The sequence below is a fragment of the Mobula birostris genome, chromosome 3 (genome assembly GCF_030028105.1).
Source record: "Mobula birostris isolate sMobBir1 chromosome 3, sMobBir1.hap1, whole genome shotgun sequence".
Taxonomy (NCBI): Eukaryota; Metazoa; Chordata; class Chondrichthyes; order Myliobatiformes; family Myliobatidae; genus Mobula; species Mobula birostris.
In genome coordinates, this window is record NC_092372.1 from 150,236,675 (window position 1) to 150,264,162 (window position 27,488).

The following is a 27,488-nucleotide window of genomic DNA, read 5'->3' on the forward strand; positions in this document are numbered from 1 at the left end:
CAGCTCGGCGTTCAATATGATCATGCCCTCAAAATTAATCAATAACCTTCAAGAACTTGGCCTCAATACCCCTTGTGGAATATGATCCTCGATTTCCTCACTTCCAGACCTAGTAATTTTGGATTGAAAACAACATCTCTTCCACAATCTCCATCTGAACAGGAGCACCACAAGACTGTGTGCTTAGCCCCCTCCTCTACTTGCTGTACACTTATGACTCTGTGGCTAAGCACAGCTTCAATGTCACATTTAAGATGGCTGATGACACCACTGTCACAGGCTGAACCAAAGGTGATGGCGAATCAGCATATAGGAGGGAGATTAAAAATGTCAGCAAGACCAAGGAACTGATTATAGACTTTGGGAGAGGGAAACCAGAGGTCCATGAGCCAGTCCTCGTTGGGGGATCAGAGGAGGAGAAGATCAGCAACTTTTAATTTCTCAGTGTTATCATTTCAGCGGACCTGTCCTGGATCCAGCACATAAGTGCAATTATGAAGAGAGCATGGCTGCACCTCTGCTTCCTTAGAAGATTGTAAAGATTCAGCATGATATCTAGAACTTTGACAAACTTCTATAGATGTGTGGTGGAGAGTATATTGACTGGCTACATCACAGCCTGGTATGGAAACATCAATGTCTCTGAACGGATAATCATTCAAGAAGTAGTTAACCAGCCCAGTCCATCATGGGTAAAGCCCACCCTACCACTGTGCATATCTATGTGGAGCACTGTTTCAGGGAAGCAGCATCCACCATCAAGAACTCTCACCACCGAGGCCATGTTCTTTTCTTGCTGCTGCAATAAGGAAGGTGGTACAGGAGCCTCAGGACCCACACCACCAAGTTCAGGAACAGTTACAACCTCTCAATCATCAAGCTCTTGAACCAAAGGGGACAACTTTACTCACACCATCGCTGAACTATTCCCACAAACTATGGACTCACTTTCAAGGACTCTTCGTCACATATTCTTGATATTTATTGCTTATTTATTTATTTTAAATTTATTTTTGTTTTGTATTTGCACAATTTGTTGACTTTTGCACATTGGTTGTTTGTTCCTGTTGGGTGTGGCCTTTCATTGATTCTATAGTGATTCATGTACTTATTGCAAATGGCTGCAAGGAAATGAATCTCATGTTGTATCTTTAAGGCATCCATTAGTCTTGCGAGACCATGGATCTGCGCCTGGAAAGTCTTCACTCTCCAGGGCGCAGGCCTGGGCATGGTTGTATGGAAGACCGGCAGTTGCCCATGCTGCAAGTCTCCCCTCTCCATGACACCGATGTTGTCCAAGGGACGGGCAAGGGCTGATACAGCTTGGCACCAGGGTCATCGCTGAGCACTGTGTGGTTAAGTGCCTTGCTTAAGGACACAACACGTTGCCTTGGCAGGGGCTCGAACTCACGACCTTCAGGTTGCTAGTCAATGCCTTAACTACTTGGTCACGTGCCCAAGTTGTATATGGTGACATATTTGTACTTTGATGATAAGTTTACCTTGAACTTTGAACAAAAACACCATATCTCCTAATTTCTACAGAAATGCATTTTAACAATAAATTATTTCAACATGTTTCTAGGAGTTTCTAGTATTTTGGTTTCTATTTCAGCAATTTACTTGCACATTACAAAAGCCATCATCTCCTTGGTTGCCCAACACCCACATTTGCCTGGTTTGATGCAGGAGCCTATTTTGTTAGCTTGAAGTCTGCTGGATTCCTATTGTCAGGGCCTCCCACAGCTCAGTGGAGTCCCAGTCCTAGGTTTGTCAGCTGAAACAGCTGAGGATGTTTAATTATTATTGAACATCCCTAACATCTGAAGGAATTTAAAAATATCAAAGAGCTGGTTTTCAAAATCGTAAATAACATATTTTAAAATTGAAATATAAAACTAGCTAAAACACTCATTTAACAGAGAGGCAGAATATGGAGATAGAAATTGCTTTTATGTTCATCAAAATGTTTGTTTGAAACAATAATGACATAATTCTTTCATATAGATTATATACCTTGCAATTTAAAACTTGGAATATAATTTTGTTTCATTAAAAGAAAGCCTTAAAATATTTCCAGGTCTGTTAGAGCTTAAGGTAGTTCAGACAATTTTGTCAAGAAGTTGAATGGCCAATCTGCATCATCTTTAAAAAGCATTTATGGGAAATTAAATGGATGGATTTGCAAGCTCTGTATTGATTCTGAGAACATGTGAGTTGAGCTAACCTGTGTAGGGAAGGTTAATTAGCATGCAGATGGCTGACAGGAGGAGAACTAGTCACTATGGCTCCAGAATCATTCACTGACAGATCTCGTAATAAAACTTCATTGACCCTGGAGTCGGCATATAGAGAGAACGCAGCTGTGATTTCAACTGTGCTTGCACGTTACAAACATAATGATGACTGGGTGCTCTGGTTATGCTGCATGCTCGTATATTAATGTATTATGGAACATGTGCATGCAAATTCACGCTCCTTGCATTTCTCCACATGGTTAGTTCACAGTTGTGACAAGCTTAAGGGAATGGTGACAGGGCGTGTCAAACGTGGAAGGAACTGTGACATGGAAGTTAAGAGGTGTGGAAATCATTAAGATGAAATCCACCTTCAAATACTCCAGCAATTTTCCAACTGTGGCCTCATGAGATAAACGGTGATTAAGGTGAAGCTGTGAAGACAACAAATATTCTTTTGCTTTTTCTCCAGGATTTACAGCCTTTGCTTTTGTATCAGGTTATTGGAAGGTCACAAGCAGACACTTCCTGATTCAATAAAATACTGCTTTCTCACAACTGTAACACACAATCCTGAGGTGGACATATTTTAAGACGAGATAATGGTTTCTGAGACTTGCGGTGACAGATGTCTTGATGCAGTTTGTCCCTAGCTATCTAATTGCTGCAGATACATGCAGTTTTTAGTTCTCCAAGTACTACAGACTATGTCAGTTGTTGCTTTGTGAATTTTCATATTTTCAAAACTTAGGTAGCTATTTGTTCTTTTTGAGAAAAAGGGCACAGTTCTCCTGGGCACTGATATTATTCAGCTTTGTCTGCATACTGGTTAAACAATTGGCGATATTTTACTCAAGTGGCAATGAAGTTTCACTATAATTTACTTCAATGTATTGCATGTCTTGTAGATCACCAGCCAGGTTGTGGATTGAAGTTCATAATGGAAGCACCTTTTAACAAATACATGAAGTGGTTAAGTGGAAAGGCTGTACAATTTATATTAGAATGGTTAACGTCCATGAGAAGAGTAACTAACATCAATCCACATAAATCTCAAATGTTATGCGTTTGTTGGTTCCTCCTGAAATTAGTGAGCTTATTATACTTGTACCTATGAACCAACGTGTAGCTTATATGCAGCTACTTATCAAAGGTCACACACAAACAGTGACTCTTTACTTCATATACAAGAAAATCATCTGAGACAAAAGAGCATAAAACTTATTATTGCCAATATTATGGGTATGTTTATTTGTGATTACTTGTTTAATCAGCACACATATGTTCCTTTAAAAAGTACTTGAAGCTGAAAAAGCATATCTTTTCAAATAGTGACCATGGCAAAGATCCAAGAATTAGATCAGCATCCAAGCATAGGAGCTCCCAGTTCACTGAAATAATTTCCACTGGTTTTTATCAGAGAAAATCATCTATTCACTCTATTGGAGACTTTTTATGTTAGGATGAGTGAGCTAGGAAGAAACTTCCCAAAATCTATATCCCTTTGTTCAAAGATGCCCAGGTTTTTCCTGGACATTCAGGTAAACTGGACAACCGAAGGATGTATACATGAACAAGAATCAAGGCAAGTGTCCATTCTGAGCAAAACTTTCAGCTTTCTGATAAAAAGCAGCGTTATGGACAGAATGGGAGAAGGGTGGCCTTTTCGCACAAGGAGGTTGACTGACCCAGTGTGTCAGTTTGCTTTCATTAGACAGCTACCCTAAATCTATTCTGGACCTGTTGACATATGTCACTGTCATCATAGGAAAAGAACCTGTCCCTGACCTGTGTACTTCAGTGAGACTAGTATTAGAATCCACAGTCAGGAATAATCCAGAAATTAAGCCGGGATAGATACACCTAGCTTGAACTTTTCAAGTTTCTAACTCCTAGAACCATATTTTATTGACTGAAAAACAGGAAATGTTTGAAATGTACACCAGGCTTTCCAATATCTAAAGATAGCTATAAAGAAAGCATTGTTTCTAAATGATTTTTCACTAAACCTTATTTTATGGTTTTAATTATGTTCAAACATTGCTAAGTATGGTGTAAGTTGATATATGAATCAATCTCTATGTGCAAAACTCTTTGTTTAGTTTTGCACCGAGAGTTGACTGTAATGAGCAGGCCAGGAAAGGAATTATCAAAAAATCTGTAGGGGGAAAAGAACTGTCATTGCCACTTCAATCATCCCCGCCCCCACCACCTCCATATTTTATGCTCAAGCCTCTGAGTTCCTCTTGTGGTCTCACCTTTCATGAATGGGAAATGACTTGTTCTGCTCAGTATTCTAGTGTAGCACTTGTAAATCATCAGAGGTCATCCATGAGAGGTAATTCTTACAATTGTAGTACCTTAAAAGCAAAAATCATTTTGTGCAGACAGGACGAACAATTATCCCCAGATTCCAGGGATATAGATAAAACCTAACCAATACCATCCCAACATTGTTCTGCTCAAAAGCAGGAATGCCTGTGCAGGCAAGCAAATGCGAACAATTTGCACACAGGGTGATATGAGTTGAAATGACAAACTCCTGGTTGGCATTGGGCCTTTTGCTTGAGGTGCACTTTTAAAATCAGGAAATCCCTGAGTCAAAGCTAGTCAACTGACGTACAACAAGTAGTGTGGAAGGCAAATAGCACTTTGGTCTTTATTACAAAAGGACTGGAGATTTGTTACAATTGTGCTGAGTGATTGATGATTCTACACATGGAATAATGTGCACAGTTTTGGTCACCTATCCTAAGAAGAGAGTAGAGGCAGTCCATATGTGATTCATCAAGCTAATTTTTGGGATGAGAGGATTGAACTTTAAAGAAGGGCTAACGAGGTTGGGTTTGAATTGTTTAGAATTTAGAAGACTGATGGGTGTTCTTACTGAAGCATATAGATCCTAAGGAGACACCACAGATGGAGATGTTTTCACATGTGGGAGGGTCTTGAATGAGGGTTAGAGCTTCAAGGTAAGGGGCAGGGTATGTAAAACAGAAGTATGTGGAATTTGTTTTCTCACAGATGGCAGTGACAACTCTCTGGAATTCTGCCCCCTAAAGAGTTGCGGGAGAAAGTTCATTAGATGTATTTCAAGTGGAAGAGATAATATTTTGAAAGCTTGGGGGCTGGGGGCTTGAGGGCTCTGTGGATCTGGCATGGAGAAGCAGTTGAGGCTTGGAGTTAATCAGGTATGCTCACACTGAATATTGAATAGTAGGGCAGACTTCAGGAGCTTGGGGCCTTCCCCTGCTATTTCCTTGTGCTCTGTATTAGGACTGGTCTATTTCTAACTGGCTAATAATAAGCCTTGAAAAGCAGCATTAGTCTATAAGGAAAGAAAATTCCTTAAATATATGCAGCCTGTAGGAGTAACCCTGAGGTCCTGGTTGTTTGCTACTGCAATTCTTCATTGCACTCTCACTTTGATCATCATCATTCCAATGAGGCCCAATGCAGTCTTGAGAAACAAGACCTTGTCATTTCCCTGGGCTTCAGCTTTGGCTAAGCACCCTATTCTTTCTCGGAATCAGAAATGGTCAACACGGTCCATCTATCCATGGTTTTGGTTCAGTTTTCCAGCTCAATGAGCTTAGCCTGGCTGCTGATCACATCTTACTTTTTGGCTACGAGCATCTCTTATACAAAGAAATATAATCTGCCTCGAATTGCTAGATTTACATTTGATTTTATTCCTTTGTCCTATTATCCTTCAACCGGCTTCTCTGCAATTAAAAATTAACTTGATTTCTCTTTTTCTCTGTTCTAATGAGTAGTGTCAGGTCTGAAACATTACATATATCTTTGTCCATAAATGCTGCCTGACTAGCTGAGTATTATCAGCATTCCTGATTTTATTTCAGATTTCCAACTCGTGCAGTTATTTAAAAAAATAATTTTCCTCATTCTGTTCGATGAGGCTCATGTGAAATGTCAGCTTGTCACATAAGCACCAACTTCTGCATTATTTCCCTTTTCATTCTCAGAGTTTGTACTGTTGTTCATTTTTGGGCCTTGTGGCACATCAGGCGCCTTTTTTGCCATTTCCTTAGCATTTGTCCATTTTTTACAAGGACGAGTTGCTAGCTCGATGCTCAACCCAGCACAGATGGAAAGCATGCAGGGAGCCGGTTGGATTCAAACCCAGGACCATTGGTCTCGAAGTCCGGTGCTGATGCCACTACACCACTGGCCAGTAATGAGTGAGATGCTTATCAGCCCCCCTTGTTTAACATTCTGAAACATTATGGCAGCTTAATGGCATTTAAGAATTCCGTCCGGTTTGAGTTTTTAGTTCATTCCTCATTGCTTCAAAACTCCTCCAATCAATAATTTAAACAAGAAGGTAAAACCCAAAAATGATCTTTCACTCCTAGACTGAATACTACCTTTATGCAAGGAAGTTATCCTGGAAGTTAGCCTCATTTGGATTTCGCGGCCCTCCAAATAAAGATACGTATTGAATTTAACACCAACCCCATTGTTAGCGTCAATGTGATCAAGATAAAAGAGAAAAAAAACAATTCTCTTCCTCTTGTCTAACCTGTGTCCCAGGATTAGGACATATTTTCAGCGTTATGATACATTGGAATGTACAGTATTTTAATGTGGTTTATTGCTGGGCAGTTAACTTACAGCTCAGTAGTATGTGCATGTAGTTCAGCTTCAAATTCCTGAGGTCGGATTTAAAAGGATGCAAAAATGAAAAAGTGGAGTGTCATTTGGATTTTTGACCGAATCATGGAGATCTGAAGTGCTGCCCAGAGGGAGAAATCAAAACATTTCATCAAGAGCAAAATTCTGAAGTGGTTCAGCCTCTGAACACTGCGACACTGGAGCAACAAGCTGAGGTAGAAACATACTCAAAGGCCCCTGAGGGGAACAGGGGCAGCAGTCAAAGATGGTATAAAAATGTGTTTTCAGTGCAGTAAGTTGTAGTTTTGGGAGTCGGCTGCAGGTAACTGAGGTGGCTTTAAAGAGAGGCAAATAGAGAGGACCTGATGTGGAGGAAAATTAAGATATCAGTAAGTGGATCTCATGAAAAAAAGAGATCTCAATGTCCAGGCTGAGAGACCACAAAGAAATTGGATCATCTAACTGAAGTAACCGTGAGTTTGTGAAGAACATATGAAACATCACGGGAGCAAAACTACTGAACACCGAAAGGCGAAATCTTCAATTAAATTCTCTGATCCTTTTTGAAAAAATGTCAACAGGAGTAAGTTAAATAATGAATAATCAGCTCTTTACCCTGATTGTACTTAAGCTAATAGACTTGCTGAAATGGAAGGGGTTAATTCAGCTTCAGTTAGCAAATTTAGTAATCCGAGGCTTCACTAGATACATGCACAGAATAAAAATGTCATTGCTTGCAACTCAGATCTAATCCTGAAAAGCATTATCATGTATGAACACATGGCCATGGAAATTCAATGAAGATTGAAGTCCGGAGATCGTTTATAACAGACAATTCCTATAACGATGTTTGATTTTTAAAACATTTCAGACCTTTAAATACTCATATATTTCAATACCCTTGAAATACAAGGCTTTATTATTTATATATACTGTAACTATAAACTGATTTTGATGGATGCAGGTGGTTTAATTAGCACAGATGTACATTGGACAGCAGGATATGATGTATAGAAAGCTGTTTTGAATAATTTATTTGATTTTTATTTCCTTTACACTCTCCTTCCTGTATCTTACTGGCAAAGGCATCCACAGCACAAGCTAATGCAAATGAAATCATTCTATAGGAGCAGTGTCACAATTGTATATTGAAAATTTGTCAGATCTCAACCGAATTCATACATGACAATTGAAGCAGACATACTATTTAATATTATAATCCACTTAACCAGTGGTCCCCAACCTCTGGGACACAGACCGCAAAGCACGCAGGGGTGCAGCGGTGCAGCGGTAGCCGGAGCGCACCCAGCACATCTTTAAGAGAAAAGCCGAAATAAACAAGTTAATTAATTAGTGCTGCCCAGCATGTAAATGTCGGCCCAGATCAGAGGCAATTGCTGATTTCACTTGCTCTATACAATGTTCACTCCTCTTTCCAGGGCGCTGGAGCCTTTAGCTGTTCCATTGTTTGGTCAATTTAAACACCAGTCCAGACAGGTTGAAAAGACAGGGCTGTCAGGATCGAGGTGATATGTTGAATCTACACAAACTTCTAATAAAGTATAGGCGCTGCTGTGCTTTCTTTGTAATGACAGTTACGTGCTGGTCCCAGGACAGATCCTCTGACACTTTTCAGAGAGAGAAACGTCGATCCTTAATGCCGAAGAATTTAAAATTATTGACCCTCTCCACCTCAGTTCCTCTAATGAAGACTGGCTTCTGGGTGGCACCTAATTAATTAGCTTGTTTATTTCTGCTTTTTTCTTAAAGATGTGCTGGGTGTGCTCCGGCTACCACTGCATCCCTGCATGCTTCGTGGCCCAGTATCAGTCTGCGACCCGGAGGTTGGGGACCACTGCACTTAACTATTCAAAAATTTTAAAATCTTCAAACATTTCTTAAAAATAATTCCTTTTAAAATTAGTATTTGTTGGAACAAATCTTATTGGTTCAGTCCTTCTGCCCAAACTTTACGGATATAGTTTTTCCATACCTATACTCACATATGTAGACTAAACTTAGCACAGCTGTATGCAGCTGACTCCAAGCATCCCAAAGTCAAGTAGGCTGTATCAAGTGGTGCAGGACCTTCACGAGTGCACCAAGGAAGCCCTGTCCCTGAACTCTTTGCCAGCTGCCAAAATTCTATCGCAACTTTGTCAGCAGTCCAAGCTCTGAGGGCCATTCAGTAGTTTTTAAAATGGCTCTCATGTTTTATAGTATTTCAAAACCATTATAATGAAACACATATTAGAAGTATATATTTTGTACAGATTGAAATATTATCTGAAAGCACATAAACAATTAAAGTCATATAGTAATTCAGTTTGGGAACAGAACCCTTCAGCCCAACGCATCCTGACCAAGGCACCCACCTAAGCTAGTTCCCATTTTCCCACATTTGCTCCATATAACTATAAAGATACAACAGAGTCTTTTCAGAGACTCTTAGATAAGTCCATGGAGCTTAGAAAAATAGAGGGCTATGCGCTAGGGAAATTCTAGGCAGCTTCTAGAGTAGGTTACATGGTTGGCACAACATTGTGGGCCGAATGGCCTGTAATGTGCTGTAGATTTTCTATTTTCTATTTTTTATAACCGTAAACCTTTCCTGTCTGGGTACTGATTCAAATATCTTTTCAGTGCTGTTATTGTATCTGACTCAACTAATTTCTGTGGAGCTTGTTCCACATATGCACCAACTTCTGCATTAAATATAAATCTAAACTGAACGATTTTTTTAGAAATAGTAACTTGGCTATATATCCACAGATACACCCTTTGAAATCAATAGGATCTGAGATCCTCTGCACACTGCTATGGTAGAACCCTCCACATTCTATTCAATTCTTCCCAAACTTTTTTGCTTACCTACACACTAAGGATAATTTCTAGCTGTCAAATAACCTTCCAACATGTACAACTTTGGGATGTTGGGAAAAGCTTGCTTCCACTTTCATAAGCAAGTGAGTGGTACTATTTGATTATTAAACCTCCATATAATTTTGTAACACAAGAACTCCCTATTTACCTGGATGGTTGCAGCTGCAACTAAAAAACTTAAACACTATGCAGAACAAAACCATTTGCTTTACCACACAAACAACGTTGACTGTACCTCTTCCTAGAGATGCTGCCTGGCCTGCTGCGTTCACCAGCAACTTTTATGTGCATTTGCTTTACCAGTAGGCCATTCTAATGCTCAAATATGAACACAATGCACCACTGTAATTAATTTAAATCACTTTGTAGAGATCTGTTTTCACTTTGACACGAAAGGATCTTTTTCTGTTGATCAGTGTTAAAAAAGCCAAATTAAATCTATTGTGATTCAATGTTGTAAAACAATAAAACATGAAAACTTTCAAGGGGGAGGGTGAATATTTTTTATAGGCACTGTAACATCAAAAGAAGAACATCAAGTGATAACTGTAGATTTCCACCCAATTTACAAGTCAACTTCATCCTAGCCAGTATTTCGACCTGAACTTGGGACCATCTTCCTTCTCTTCTTTTTACAGCTAGAATGCGGCACTCTTGAACTTTGATATGCTTATGTGATCTTAAGTAATTTGTGCATGCATTTTGGGTGCTTTCCAGAATCTGAGTTGACTAATTTAGCCCCTAGATTAGCCCCTAGATTAAGTGACTGGATAATCAATGCTACAGCAATAATCTACTGGAAGAACTCAGCAGGTCGAGCTGCATCCATGGGAGGAAAGGAATTGTGGAAATTCCAGGTCAAAACTCTCTACTACAGGCCCTGAAAATTGTTTGTTGCTCGAGATTCCAGCATCTGAAGTCTCTTGTGTCTCCACTATTAATGGTGGATTTGGGCCAGAGCAGAAGGTCTGAGAGAGACTACTTTACCACGTTACTCCTCATCCTGCAGCATGACATGCTGGTAATAAGGACCTTAGTGCTTGTAACTTGAGGGCACTGCAACTAGTGGATGGCATTGTCTTTCATAGTAATGACCCACCACTGTTCATGGAGCTTTACTGCTTTAAGTTGTAATCGAATTATAGGGTTCATTGATAGCTTATACATTTGCTGTTCAACCAGTAATTCAATTTATCTGGGTCCGCTGGAGGAGTTCCAGGTATAGTTATAACTTTCTGCTGGCATTGTTCTTTTATATGAGATTTGGGGACAATGTCCAACTTGGATACAATGATTAGATTTCTTTATATTCCACTAATAACATCAGTGAAATAACTACAGAATAGAAAATGCTGCAGATTGATTATTATTTTAGTGCTTTAATTCCCCTGGAACATAAAATGTGCCAGTGACATTTTCATTAATTTGTTTTAGTAGCAGTATCACTCTGAAGTGTCAATATACGAGTACTTACGCACACCTTTCATTAGCTGGTTTCTCGTTCACTTCAGAGATTTTTCTCAGTTTAATTAGTATCCTAGTAAGAGGGTGAACAAACGATTTCTGCTGCTAAACAGGCAAAGATGCAAGCACACCTGGTTTCAACACACCAGAGAGTAAAGCATATTTCTCTCTCTGATGGGTTACTGATCACTGACTGAAAGGGAATACCAATCAACTTCTGCTTCAGCAAATAGCCCTTGATAGTTCCCTCTCCACTGTGATCAGTTATTTATCTTCTAATGTGTTTCTTTTTCACAGCAATTTTCAGACAGAAATCAAAGATCTGAACTTATAACTTTCACAAACCTACGATATCCCAAACCTGGCCACTGCCAATTAATACTTTTTGAAGCACAACTACTATTGCAATGTGGAAAACACAGCCACCACATAGCATAACAATCTAATACAAACAACAATTTTATTACGCTTATACAATCTGCTATTTTGGGATAATTTCCCTTCTTCATTATGGTGTTGTGGAATCTCATAAAGTGAATAGATGTGGCATTTTCATTTGAAATGTGACACTAGAGACTTGGTCTAGATTTTTAAACTCAAGTTCCTGGAGTGATACTTGAACTCATATTCTTCTGACTCAGAATATAGGATACTAGCAACAGAGATACAAACTGAAGAAACTATCTATACTTTTTCAAGCTGCTTTTCCTTCCTCAATGAGAAATAATTTCTGACCTGGCCATTGTTACTGCAGTTTCTTCGGTATGGCCAATCATGTCAGAGAAATCAACATTAATTTAGATGCTCATTAGAAATTCCACACAACATGCCACCGGATACTTCACTGGGAACAGGTTTTCATAATGTGGTAATTAGATATATATTATATAGCACTAATAAGATTGACCTAGTAGGATATTATTCCTTGATAGCCATTTAAATGTTGCAGAAATAATAAATTTCTAAACATATTAAATTTGACACTGCAGAAGATTTAAAAAAAAACTTAAATCTGGGGAGATTTGGTATGCCATCAAAAACCTTGACAAACTTCTATAGATGTGTGGTGGAAAGAGTGCTTGACTGGCTGCATTAGGACCTGGTATAGGAACACCAATGCCTTTGAGTGGAAAATCCCACAAAAGGTAGTGGAATCAGCCCAGTACATAATAGGTAAAGCCCTCCCAACCATTGGGCACATCTACATGGAACATTGGTGTGGAAAAGCAGAATCCATCATCAAAGATCCTCACATTCTAGGCCATACTCTTTTCTCGCTGCTGCTATCAGGTAGAAGATATATGTGCCTCAGGACTTGCACCATCAGGTTCAAGAACAGTTACTACCCCTCAACAATCAGACTCTTGAACAAAAGGTGGTAACTACACTCATTCTATTTCTGATGCTCCCACAACTGATGGTCTCACTTTAAGGACTCTTTATCTTGTTATTTCACGCCCTCATTACTTATTGCTATTTATTTATATTTGCATTTGCACAGCTTGCTGTTCATCGGTCCCGTTTACAGTTACTATTCTATAGATTTGCTAAGTATGCCCGCAGGAAAAAGAATCTTGGGGTAGTATGTGTTGACGTGTATGCACCCTGAAAATAAATTTTACTTTGACTTTAAATATATCAGGTTCAGAAGAATTTTGATTGGTTGCTTAGTGAGGTGTAGCCATCTGCTCATTTTGGAGACTAAGATCACAATGAATGGCTATGGTATTATGGTGCACAAAACTGGGCACTGTAAACCTGGTACTAATTTTGCTCAATTGCAACAAATCATAAGAAAAAGTTCCTTGAAAAATGTTTGAGACCTTCATCGCTGTATTCTAAAGATTTTGTATCAGTTTTGATTTCCTGGGATGTCTAAATACCGATTTAATATAAAATTAGAATTAACCTTGAGGATTGTTTCAGTCAGAAGTTGCTCACTTTTTTTTCATGGCAGGCAAGCAGGCACAAGGTCAATTTTTGTCTTGATCATTTTCTTTATGTATATGGAGCTATAAAATTGCCTTGAAGGCTTTTTGGTACTGTGAAATACAACTTATCATTCAAAGGCTTTGTTACATTTTATCATATTAAAAGTGCCATAAAGATTCGTAGTTGAGCTGTAGTAAAAATCCTGGAATGATTTCTCTTTGATATTGACAATACTTGGATATTTTAAACTTAAATGTGTAACTCTTCTAATTTTCATCAGTTTTGTCCAACATCCCTTTAAAAATTGCTGATTTACTCAGTAAGTTAATGAAGCAATTCATTGTATTTTTATATTTGATTCAGTTGTGGTAATTTTATCTTGTAACTATGCTCTAGTTTATAGGCGGGGCAAGTTACTGAACAAGTTCAAGTACTATATCTTTACTCAGTGAGCCACAAAACTCTGGGAAATTGGTATAATCACTGAAAATTTGCCACATTATATCTCTAAGAACATACTTAGGCTTTTATATATATCACTGGGTATATAGTCATTCTGTTTCACTGATCTGAGCTTTAACCTCATATCCAATCCATTTCTAAAGCTGTCTTTCAGCTGAAATATTGTGCACATCTGGTTATACTTTAACCCAATCCCCATTAAAATCCCTTATCATTTTTGAGAATAAATTTTCAAATGGTCTCCTTGATAACATGACTTTCATTATTTATAAACTTTGCTTGACCCCTGAACTCTTGCAACACTGCGTAGTGCCTTCACACCTTTCCACATACTAATTATTCCTGCTGCCAAGAATTTCTATTGACTGTTTATTTTCCAGTGAACCATGTTAAGGTTTACTTATTTTAAGATTCACTGCCTCGCTCCTCTTTACTCCCTTCTCCAGGGACTTTTTTTCAGCCTAACCTCTACATCTCCCAAAATTCATTATAAATATGGGGAATTCTTGAAGTTTCCAAAGGATGAATTAACGTATGTCTACTTCTGACTAACTCAACAATTCAGAAGTTTCCGATCATCATTCCACCCTCAACTGACAGCATTCCTGTGCAACTGAGGACAATCTTGAAATACTGGTTACAAGCTTTATTGCTTAATTTCTTTTTATAAAAAGGGACTATTAGAAGTAAGCATCAATTGGCTTTCTCTCAGGGTAATTTTCTGCCAATTCCTAATACACAGATGAATTGAGCGATCATTTTTAAGTGCATTAAAATAGATTTGCAACCTTTAATTTCATTTCCTAGTGCTTTTTTATTATACCCAGCAATGTACTGTAATGTAGTTTTAATGCTGCAAAATAGAATCAAAGAAGTTGGTGGAATGAAGAATCATGCTTAAAGAGGCATGGAGTCATACCACACAGAAACACATGCTTTGGCTCACCCTGTCCATGCCAACCATCAAGTAGCTATCTATAATAATCCCATTTCCAAGCGCTTGGCCCGTGGCCTTCTATGCTTTGCAAATTCCAATCCTAAATAGATCTTTTAATTCTCCACATTTTCCACTTTACAATTGCATTTTGGTTTTATTTATGAGTTTAGGTCACCTGAGAACATTCTACAGGTAGTTTGTCTTCTTCAGTTTATAGTTAAGCTTATATTTCAAATGATCAATTGCATCCACCCCGACACGAAAGGCGTATCAACCCAGACTCCAGCGTTTCCAGTTACTCTCTGTAAACTGACCTCTAAAGGATAGTCTTCTACAGTCCGCTTCAGAGGATCTACAACCTGCCAGCAAATAAGGATGCAGAGATCGATGAGAAGCATCCCACCGACAATGATGAGCAGCTTCTGGTCCTTGATGATCTGGTGAAAGAAAAACACTCCATGATGCTCCCAGTACTCATACATTTGTTTCACACAATTTTTTTTAAGCCTTAAAGCTGACACAGGTTAAGTTATTCAACTTAAAGTTCAAATGTTGTGTAGGTAAACCATGTTCATTTGACACTGCTTTAGAATTTGCTGGTAGTTACTTACAGAGTGTGTGATATCTATCAAGTGATGACAGTAACCACAGAGGCAGGAAAGATAAGGCCCGCTCCTGCGAACCATCATACTGCAGGAGTTGTGGCAAGGAAAGGGTTAAAGACAACATCCAGGTGTGGTGGACAGCGACGGTGTGCAGTCAAGCCAGACAAGTGAGACTGTTGAAAGGAGATTGGGGACCTGTTAGACTCACTTGTGAACGTATTGACATGGCCTCAGTTCAGCAGGAGAAGCTAACACATCCTTAGCGTGACATGACATGAGCCTGGCCTTTAATGACGCTACTGCTGAAATAATGGCAATCTGTACTGTGGTCCTTCAAAGTCGATTAGCACTAGTCTTTTTGTTGGACAAAGAAGGGTGCTACTTGTGCCATCATTGGCCAGGGGTGTTCCATGTACATCCCTGACATGTCTGAGAATATCACTAATTTAGCTGTGCACATCTGAGTAGAAGCAGATAAGGTTCGGGCAATAGGCAAGGAGCTGCACAGGACTTCATTCTTATCTTGGGGACCCTTTAGCTGGGTTCAGTCTTTACTAGGGGGCTGGGGTAACTCCTTTGTACAGTGGGCAATGGGAGTTGTCATTTTGCTAGTTGCCATATCCATTTTAATCTCCATCTGAGAGTACTCTGTGGAATGTTGGCCCACAGAGCAGCTACCTCCATCATGGTACAACGGCCAATTGCCCCTGATGAAACTGCACAGAGTTTCAGAGATTGTGCTATTGAAAGTCAGTAAGATTTGTGTTGTCCTCTACAGGACAAAATGGAGGAAGTGGGATGTGCAGTAAAGCAAAGTTTAAAGGCAACATCCAGGTGGGGAGGACAGTGGTGGTGTGTAGTCAACCTAGATAAGTGAGACAACCAGAGCCACCCCTGCTTACTACAGATGAGTTGGGCGAGGATGACTGCAGTGGTGGGCAATCAACCTAGATGAATGGGACATCTGAAGTGAGACCTTTTCCAGAAAGGTCTTTGAAGAACATTGCTTCTTTTTATACAATAAGGAGTGCTGGAGACATACGGGAAAGGAATATAACAGAAGGATGTGAAGCATACCCAACGACTAAGGGACAATTGTTTTACTAACTTCAAAGTATCATTAGTTGTTGACATTGAACACCTTTATGTGAATGGGGAATCATCTTGCAAGTAAGGAAATCAAACATACGGAGTTTACCAAATGGTCAATATCCATAACTGAAAAGCCAATTCTGTATAAAAATAGCATTTTTCTGTCCTGGCTTCAGAACAGTGTGGTGACAGCGCTGTTGGACCAATGAGACCATTGGACACAGGAGCAAAATTTGGCCATTTGGCACATCGAGTCTGCACCCGCCATTGCACAAGTAAAATACAGTATGATTGAGTCAAAAGTGTGCACATGTTCTGATTCCAGTTATCAGCAACGACAGTACAACCCAAACATTTGCACATAAGCTTGGTATCTATATTGTTAGTCAGAACATCATCATCACTGTAATTCAAATTTCAAAGCTCAAAGTAAAAGTATTATCAAAATACATACCTGTCACCATATACAACCCTGAGAATCATTTTTTTGCAGGTGTATATATTAAATGCAAGAAATGAAATAGAATCAATGAAAGACTGCATCCAACAGGATGGACAAACAACCCATGTGCAAAAGTTAATACAAAAGAAAATAATAATAGTAAGTAAATAAGCAATAAATATTGAGAACATGAGATGAAGAGTCCTTGAACGTGAGTCCATAAGGTATGGGAACAGTTCAGTGATGGGGCAAATTAAGTTGAGTGAAGTTATCCCCTCCTGTTCAAGAGCCTGATGGTTGAGGGGTAATAACTGTTCCTGAACCTGGTGGTGTGAGCCCTGAGGCTTCTGTACCTTCTTCCTCATGGCAGCAATGAGAAGAAAGCATAACCTGGGTGGTGGAGGTCCCTACTGATGCATGCTGCATTTTGTTGCAATGCTCTGTGTAGATGCAATCAATGGTGGGGAAGGCATTACCTGTGATGGCCAGGGCTGTATTGATTACTTTTTGTAGGATTTTCTATTCAAGAGCATTGGTGTTTCCATACCAGGCTGTGATGCAGCCAGTCAATATACTCTTAACCACACATCTATGGAAATTTGTCAAAGTTTTAGATGCAATGCCTATACTCTGCAAAGTTCTAATGAAGTGGAGAAAAAAATGATCTGAAATAATGAATCAAATATGAAATATTTCCTCTGCATATACTACCTGCCTTCAAAATTCTTTGGTGTTGACAATTAGACTAGAAAAGCGAAGTGACACTAAGAATGGTAGATGTACAAATGTTTGTATAAGGAAATAGTTGCCTTCCATCATATGGCTGAAGAATCTCCTCCTAGAGCTTCCTGCCTCTGTCCTTCCATTTTCCAGCCATTACCACACATTACACTAGGAAGACCATTCGGGTTGATAGGACGGCTAGCACTGCAGGAATTAAATTTATTTCAAGCTTAATGAATTTGTCAGCATTTTATTTAAATATAGTGCCACATCATAGAAGAAGGATTTGAATGTTAGCTCCATCACAATCAAGTGACCCCAGAAAAGGTCATTGGCATGGTGTGTAAATCTACAAAAAAAAGTGTAAGCGTGGCTTTTACTTAGGAAGGAAGAGCAATGTAAATAAATGGCAGAAAATTTATCATGTTTATCTCAGATAATTCACAGTCAAGGAAATCTGAATGTTGCAATAATTTAGAATAAATTTGGCATAATCAATTACACGCAATACAAATTTTGCAGAGGAGAGTTGTGTATTGTCATTCTTATGTCGGAAGTAGAGTCATACAGGGAATCGACCTAACTCTGATATTACCTCTTGTGATAGAGAGCACGTGGTAAACAAACTCCTTATATATACACACACACACATACAAACACCAACAAGCGTTGCCTTGTCATTCTGCTCTCGCAGCGCAGAGTGTGTGCACTCCAAAGTCTTCCCCGATATTGTCTCATAATGGGCCCTAAACCAAGCTGATGTGCTTGGGTTGGCTTAACAATGCCTTTCCCACCATACATGGTGCAATATTCCACTTCTTTAGTAATGGGGATGTGTAAATGAGAATATGTAGTTTGTACACTGTATTTAAGGTAGATACTTCTGTTTATTTTGTAAGTGGGGTGCACCATATTCTAATTCTTGTGTTGTCTAGTCTTAAGTTAACTTTGTTGGTTTATAAGATGATACGTCTTAGTCCCTAAAAAAAAGGAGCTCTTCACCCTCAGTAGGGGAAAGAGTTTGGAGCTGCCAGGAGTCCATAATGGACAAAGCATGAAGCTATTATTTTGTTTTCTGGTAGGTACCTTTTGTAAATATTGGCAGTTTTCTTTCCATTATATTCATTAATTTTTTGTACGCTTGATTTTTGACACACCGATTAAACATCCCTGTACTAAAATGCTAAGTAACTGCAACCATTTTTCATGTTGTCTTAACTCGTGTATCTAACACCTCTACTTTCAGTATAGTTTGTGAAGCCTTTTTCTGAATTTGGACAGACTTACTCGACAGTGGTGAGCTACCCTCACTCACCAGTAATGTATGAAAAGGCTTAAGCTTAATTTAGGTGCATATAGCACTGGGAAATTTCAAGCCAATCCCCGTTGCTGTCAAATTCCATGACACATGCCGGTGATAATAAACCTGATTCTGATTCTGAACAGTGAAGCCTTGTGTGTACATGCCTTCAGGTGAGGGTAACACAGAACAGCATAGCACAGGAACAGGCTCCTCAGCCCATGATTTTGTCCCAATCTAATTGAATTAGTAAATAAATGTCCAACTAAACTAATTCCCTCTGCCTTTACAATATGAATATCTGCTTCCCCCCATTTTCTACAAAGTTATGTGCCCATAATCACCTTTATCACATTTGCCTCCACTACCACCAGGCACCCACCACCCTCTCTCTGTATAAATAACTTGCCCCGCATATCTTCTTTGAGTTTATCCCATCCAACCTTAAACACACACCATCTAGTATTAGATATTTCAACTTTGGGAGAAAGATACTGGCTCTCTGCTCTGTCTATCCCTCTCAGTATCTTAAAAATTTCAGAATTCAGAGCTGATAACAGTGCCAGACTTATTCTAATTTAGAAGGGATGTCAGTTTGATGTATCTCTCATCTGCTGCACTCAGTTTCTACGGCCGACCACTGCAGTTCTAGTCCTCAGCCTGGCTCATTTCTTTCTGCTTCTTCAGAAGAGCTTGGGCAGCACATCTTGAAACACTTGCTGCCGCAAATTTCTGCTTGAGAGAGACCTTCCTGATGCAGATGACCACCTTGTGTCTTGTTACTCACTCTTGCCATGGTATAAGAACTGATGATCTGAACTGTCCCATCTGCCACGCCCTCTCTTTTTAGTTTGATTGTCCTTTTCCCAGTTTGTTTCCTTCTACACCCCTTCTGGTTTGGTTCAGTTCATTCAACTTATTATATCAATGATAACTAGTGCCTGTTTGTTATCTTTGTTTAATCATGTACTGGGCTACATACCTACAAGGAGATCAAGTTTTTATTTGAAATGTGGTCTATTACTTAATATGTTACCTTCTTTAATGAAATACAAAGAAATTCTCTGTGACATTAATTTTTTTGGAAAATGAATGCTCAGAAACCTAAAATTTGCTCTTTTCTACTGACACACTAATGCACAAGACAAAACACTAAACATCTATAACAAACTTTATTTTAAAACTCCTGGGCGTCTGATACTTTTGCACAGCACTGTATATTGGTGACTTGAATTTAATTTCACTGGCATTTGGGAAAAATAGCATTGGCTGCCTTGGAACATATTTAAGTTGTACCCAGGATGAGAAACAGATACAAGTTCCCTTATGTTCATAAGCAGACTAAGGAATGCTTAAGATAGGGGAAAGGGGACCTTTTGTTGATACCTTACAGATGCTGTCTCGTTTAATTCATAAAGAAAAGTGTGTATGATCTGCTACCATTGAGGAAGACCCACTCATCACAATTTAGGAACAACTTCTTCCCTTCTGCCATCAGATTTCTGAATGATTTATGAATCCATGAATACTACTCCATTATTGCTTTATTCTTTGCTCTATTCATTTATTTTGTAACTTTTAGCAATTTTATGTGTTTGCTCTGTACTGCTGCTGCAAAACTAACACATTTCATAATGTACAAGTCAGTGTTTCTGACTCATTTTAGTCAACAAACATTACCCAAACAAGATTTACTAATCCCATTTTGACAGTAGAGATCATTTGTTACTTTAGTAACTGCAAGCTCTGCATGATAAATGCAGGAATTGAGGGAAAGATTTCATGCGGTTTGCCCTTGTCCCATTCAGAATTGCAGGGATATATATTTTGCTTTGCGAGATCAGAGATAGGAAATCATCTGTTGACCTGACTTCAAACAATTGCTATTCCAACTGCATGCTTCAGAAGGTAGAGTTCAGACAGGGAAATGAAACACAATCTCTGTCAAGATAAGGTGACAACCTGAATGCAAAGCAATTAGAAATTATGTTATGCCAACCACATTCAGAGTTATGCTGCATTAACGTTCAATACTGTCAAACCCCTACACGTGACATCAGGAATTATATCAGTTCTCAATGTTCAGCCACGTCATTCAGGCAACAATCTCAGAGTGCCAAGGACTTGTTTACTATATTTGTCATGAATGCCTAACTAAAGCAGTGAAACAGGCATTTCCAAGTAATAATCATAATATTTAGTCATAGTCATACTTTATTAATCCCAGGGGCAATTGGTTTTTGTTACAGTTGCTCCATAAGTAATAAATAGTAATAGAACTATAAATAGTTAAATAGTAACATGTAAATTATGCCAGTAAATTATGAAATAAGTCCAGGACCAGCCTATTGGCTCAGGGTGTCTGACCCTCCAAGGGAGGAGTTGTAAAGTTTGATGGCCACAGGCAGGAATGACTTCCTACAACGCTTAGTGCTGCATCTCGGTAGAATGAGTCTCTGGCTGAATGTACTCCTGTGCCTGCCAATACTAAATTGCTTGTATTTATACCAGCATTGTGGCGAGGGTCAGTGAGTTTGAGTCATAGTACCTGGAAACAGCCTTTCAGGCCACTGAGACTGGGTTGAGCATCAAGCACCACTTTAAACTGATGCCATTTTACTCTTGTCAGCTCCTCACTGGGGCAATTTGCAGTGGACAATTAACCTACCAAGGCACATATGGAGGAAATTGCAGCACCCAGAGAATATGCAAACTCCCCACAGACAGCAAAAGATGTCACATCATACCCAAGTCACTGAAGGTTTGAGTTCTATTATCTGTGCCACTGCTCAGTGGTTGCTATCAGCTCATTATAGTTTGGCCTCTGTCACAAAAAACTGTGAGTCAATTGTTTAAGAAAAATAACCAGATGGCTTGAGTCACAAAAATAAATTGATGTGCTTTTATTTACCTCAAAACAAGACAAAAACTGGGGGAAGAAAACAAGATATATATAAAGCCACCCTCAAACTAAACACAAAAAAGAACTAACCCCAAAACCTTGTCTGTCTGTATCTTGTTTTACAGCAGTTGACATCCAGCCTAATGGTGCATTACCACCACCCTCTGCTCCAGAATGTACACTAGACATACATTCTAAATCAACCCCAAAGCCTTGGTAACCTGAGGCTTATAACTGCTAAGCCCCTCCCCCAGACCAACCAAAAGCTAATTAACTCAATTATCTAATTAAAGATGGTATCCTCCACCATCTGCACACCTGTGCAGGTTGCTGCTGCCTCTATATGAGACAGCTCCATGTAGCAGCTCTGTTTCAGACCCAGTCACTATTGCTGCTGGGGATGAGTGTTTTACTGAGTCTGCCATGTGCTGTCTGTAGTTAGTGATAGGCCTTTGTCACAGTCTCTTACCTTTCCCACTTTTCTTTTCATGAGGTGAGGCATAAAAATAACAGGACATTATTGTTAAATCTTGTCTATAATACAAGAAAATATAAGTTAAAATTGATCTTAAGATTTCACAGTGCTCCAGGTTGGTCTTGTGGCCTGGAACATTATTATGTGCCAGAATTCACGATTGAGAAGCATTGCCTGGCGAATGAGATTTGTGAAAGTTACAGTTGGGGATATCAATTCACTGGCTCTGTCTTGTTTACTGTTACATCTTGATCCAGCAGAGTCCCAGGCGCAGAACATCTTCAACTGTCCTGAAGGTGGCCAATATTCATTGTTCAATTGCACAGGTATGTCGTGCTGTTAATTTAAATAGATGACCTATTTTGTGGTCTGTACGTTATATTCCTTGTGAAAATAGTCACAGAGACTGGGCATCCAACACTCTGACTTGGCCTTAAATTCAGTTATCTGATGGCAGATTTGCATTTTAATTCATTTACTTGAACTGGTTCCATTATCTAAGGTGGAGCACTGGCTCTACTTCAACGGTAGTTTGAGGAGATTTGATATGCTGCCAAAAACTCATGAACATTTCTATAGATGTACACTGTAGAGCATTCTGACTGATTGCATCACAGCTTGGCATGGAGCCACCAAGGCACGGGGTCACAAGAGGCTGCAGAGGGTTGTTTACCCAACCAGTTCCATCATGAGCATGACCCTTCCCTCCACTGACAGCATCTTCAAGAGGCAGCGTTTCAAGAAGGTGACATCCAACGATAAGGGCCCTTGCTACCCAGAACATACCCTCTTCATATTACCTCCATGGGGGTGAAGACACAGTCAACATGCTAAGAACAGATTCTTCCCCTCTGTCATATTTCTGAACAGTCCATGAACACTACCCCAAAACTCTTGTTTTGCACTATATATTTGTTTTTGTAGCTCATAGCAATTTTATGTCATGCACTACGCAGCTGCCACAAAACACTGAATTTCATGACATATGTCAGTAATAATTATTAGGGCATACACTGGAGTTATGGAATATAGAAAATATTAATTTCAACTACAGCTCGTCTTCAGGCCTGATTGTGAACTGAGTTTAAAATGCAGCTCACAACAATGCTGTTCTTGGAGCTGCAGATTGGTGTTGATTGCAAACCAAGGAACACTCATAGACCTGAGATGTCTGCATGTGCATGAATGCAGCTCAGAAACAACTACGATTGACATTCATTTCAGGTGACTGAGGTGTTTGTGTGAAGATCTAGGTGTTTGAAAATTATATGTAATGCAAAGGAAGCATTGTCCTACTGTTACCTTTGATTTTTAATATTTGGTCAAGGAGGCCTCGCTGAGAGTGTCTCCAATGACGCCTGCTTGTTTTGCTGCATAAAGACTTCTATTTCCCCCAGTTCAGTGTCTCTCCAGTGACTTTGTTCACAGTCTTAACAATCAGATTCTGATTCTGATTTTGATTCTTAATACATACAACCTAAAAAATCTATTATCAAACTTAGTTAACTCAACCTCACCAGCTTTTTGAGAAACAGAACAACAGACCACCACCCTGGGTCTGAGGAAGTACTTCTTAATCTTCAAACTTAAAAAGGCAGCTGTAATCTTTTGGGTTATGCATTATGCAACTACTTTAAGGGCATTAGTTCTTTAAGGATTGTGTCAAGTAAAAAGAGAGGGAAGGAAAAGGTAGGAAATTATAGGCCAGTTAGTTTGACTTCAGTGGTTGGCAAGATGTTAAAGTCCATTATTAAGTTTTCAGCATACCTGATACATGATAAAAATAGGCTGAAATTACCATGGTTTCTTTTATGGGGAATCTTGCCTGACAAATCTGGGATTTTTTTGAGGAAATAACAGGCAGGATAGGCAAAGAAGAGTCAGTGGATGTTGCTTACTTGGATTTTCAGAAGGCATTAGACAAGATATGAGACTGCTAAACAAGATAAGAGCCCATGGTATTACAGGAAAGATATTGGTATAGACAGAAGAGGAAGTAAGGAGTCTGCAGTAGGTCAGAAAAGCTGAATGGTCAAAGAAGTGGCAGATGTGATGCACTGTTGTTAACTTGGGCCTATGGCAAGGTGCTGCACATGTGGCTAAACAAGAGCCCATAGTATTACAGAGAAGATATTAACATAGACAGAAGCTTGGCTGACTGGCAGAAAGCAAAGAGTGGGAATAAAGGATCCTTTTCTGGTTGGCTACCAGTGACTAGTGGTGTTCCAGAGGGTCAGATAGATGGATAAGTAGGTAGGTAGATACTTTATTGATCCCAAAAGGAAATACAGTGTCACGATAGCATTACAACTGCACATATATACAAATATTAGAAGAAAAGTAGAAAGAATAAAAATAAGTTACCTCAAACAATCTAACAGAATGGGGTCACCACTTCCCCGGCTCTGTGTTGACTCATTCTGGAGCATAATGGCCGAGAGTAAGAATGACCTCATATGGTAGTCTTTGGGGCAATGCATTTGTCTTAGTCTTTTACTAAAGGTGCTCCTCTGTTCAGCTAAGGTGGCACGCAGAGGGTGAAAAACATTGTCCAGAATTGCCAGGATTTTCTACAGGGTCCTTTGTTCTACCACAGCCTCTAGCGTGTGCAGTTTGACTCCTATAACAGAGACAGCCTTTCTAATCAGTTTACTGAGCCTGTTGGTATCACCCATGTTGATGATATTGCCCCAGCACACCACTGCAGAGGGAAGATTCTACTGGTGATAACAGACTGGTAGAACATGTAAAGAAGAAGCCTACATACTCAGTCTCCTCAGGAAGTAGAGGTTGGTGTTGGGTCCACTACCTTTCATGCTATTTGTTAATAATCTGGATGATGGAATTGATGGCTTTGTGGCCAGGTTTGTGGATGATACAAAAATAGCTGGAAGGGCAAATAGTGTTGACGAAGCAGGGAATCTGCAGAAGGACCTGGACAGATTAGGAAAATGGGCAAAGGCGTAGCAGATGGAATACAGTGTAGGAAAGTATAAGATTATGCACTTTGGTAAAAGGAATAAAGGAGTAGACTATTTTCTAGATTGGGGGCAAATTCAGAAATTGGAAGTGCAAAGGGCCTTGGGAATTTTAGTGCAAGATTCCCTATCGGGTAACTTGTAGTTTGAGTCAGTAGTAAGGAAGGTAAATGCAATGGTAGCATTCATTTCAAGAATATTAAAATAAAACCAAGGATGTAATGCTGACGCTGTATAAGGCATTAGTCAGATCACATTTGGAGCATCGTGAGCAGTTTTGGGACCCATATCTAAGAAACCCGCTGGAGTTGAGAACAATGAGGGGGAAATCTGATTGAAACATACTAAATATTGAAAGGCCTAGATAGAGTGGATGTGAGATGATGCTTCCAAAAGTGGGAGAGTCTAGGACCAGAGGGCTCAGCCTCAGAATACAAGGACATCCCTTTAGATCAGAGACAGGAGGAAGATATTTTTTAGCCAGAAGGCGGAATTCGTAGCCATGGATAGCTGTGAAGGCCAAGTTATTGATTATATTTAAAACAGATGTTCATAGGTTCTTAATTAGTAAGGGTGCCGAAGCTTATGGGGTGAAGGCAGGAGAATGGGGTTGAGGGAGAAAATAAATCATCCATGATCAAACAACAGAGTAACTCAATGGGCTGAATAGCCTAATTCTGGCCCTATATTTCATGATCTTTCTGGGATGCAATACCTGAGAGGATTATTTTTGCAAGAATATCATGCCTTGTCTCAAAGTCTGTGTGTTTTCTTTGTAGTTAGCTGCACAATGGATCTGTGGATTTGGGGAATCCAGAAAGAACATACTTTCTATGCTGGCAACAGGAACAGAAGGACAAGGAATCACAGGCATAAAATCAAACCAAAGTATTCTGCGTCAGTAAGGTGTGTCCAGAAAAATACTGATCATTTATCATGAGCTGAGGTGCGGTCCCAAGCACAACCCCTAAAGATCAAAATTGACTGCATGCAATAGACCAGTCTTGGACTGCCCAAGTGGTATTCAATACAAATTGACAGACAGTCCTAGACTGGGTATATTGAGAATCCTTTCAAGGTGGAGGGATCCTTCAATTTATATAGCAAAAAAACCACAGAGCTTCTTCCAGGTGTATGGTATTATTGGAACGGGGGCAAGGTTAAGGAGGCTCATATTGTGGTTCTATGTGAATATGAAAATGAAAGTTTGTAGAAAGGAATACGACCTGGTGCCTATGTGATTCTGGCAAGTCTATCTGTGCCTGTGGGATAATCAATAACCATTTACAAAGCAATTGAGATTTGCAAAATCTCTTCAATCACAGAGGGTTATAAGCTCCAGACCTACAATGAGAGAACAGGAAAGATGACTAACATACTGTATAGCTGTTCTGAAAAGCCACAGTGGCAGGATAGCTTGAGGAATTTTGGAATGTTCAAGTTAAAGTTCAACTTCAATTATCATTCAACCTTACACAAATATCACCAAATGAAAGTGTTCCTCCGGGGCCAAGGTGGAAAGCGTATTGACAGCACACAGCATATTGCACATAGCACACAGCACAAATAGTTATGATTTCAGAAAAAAAAGATACGGTCACACAGAGAAAATAAAATAATATTGCCCAAGTCCCTGTTCAGCATAACTAGATTGATGGAAAGTTATCTTGCTCCGGCTTGCTCTTCCAGTGAGCAGACACTGGAGGGCAGTACTACCACAGCATTTCCTCTCCTGGGTGACTGCCATAGGCCAGCGGTCCTCAACCACCGGGCTGCAGACTGGTACCGGGCCGCAAAACGTGTTACCGGGCGGCGAGGAAACGATATGAGTCAGCTGCACCTTTCCTCATTGCCTGTCATGCACTGTTGAACTTGAACATAGGGTTGCCAACTGAACCGTATTTGCCGGGACATCCCGTACATTGGGCTAAATTGGTTTGTCCCATACAGGACCACCTTTGTCCCGTATTTCCCCCGCTAAGGTAGAGCATTCCTATGAAACCCTTCGTGCTGAAATGGCGTAAAGCGAAGAAGCAATTACCATTAATTTATATGGGAAAAAATTTGAGTGTTCCCAGACACAAAAAATAACCTACCAAATCATAACGAATGACACATAAAACCTAAAATAACACTAACATATAGTAAAAGCAGGAATGATATGATAAATTCACAGCCTATATAAAGTAGAAATAATGTATGTACAGTGTAGTTGGGAAGATTAAACCAAAACCTATTTGTGAGAAAAAAATCGGCACGTACGGGCATGCTCACGTCACATATGTGCACATCACGCAGGCGCACACAAGTGCCTGTGCAAGGCTTCGTGATCATGGTAGTCTTTCTCGGGGTAAACCCAAGTGTCCTGTATTTGACTGCTACTTTTGTCCCTTATTTGGGAGTGAGAAAGTTGGCAAACCT

The 27,488-nt window shown here is 39.5% G+C and overlaps 1 protein-coding gene across 3 annotated transcripts in view; it reads right to left on the bottom strand.

Annotated features, from left to right (window-relative positions):
* gabbr2 (gamma-aminobutyric acid (GABA) B receptor, 2) overlaps positions 1 to 27,488 on the bottom strand; it is a 1,055,299-nt gene that overhangs the window by 93,352 nt on the left and 934,459 nt on the right. For all 3 annotated transcript variants that reach the window (XM_072253441.1, XM_072253440.1, XM_072253442.1), the window contains one exon: positions 14,865 to 14,987. In XM_072253441.1, coding sequence (XP_072109542.1) covers positions 14,865 to 14,987 — 123 coding nt within the window. The remainder of the gene's footprint in view (positions 1 to 14,864; positions 14,988 to 27,488) is intronic.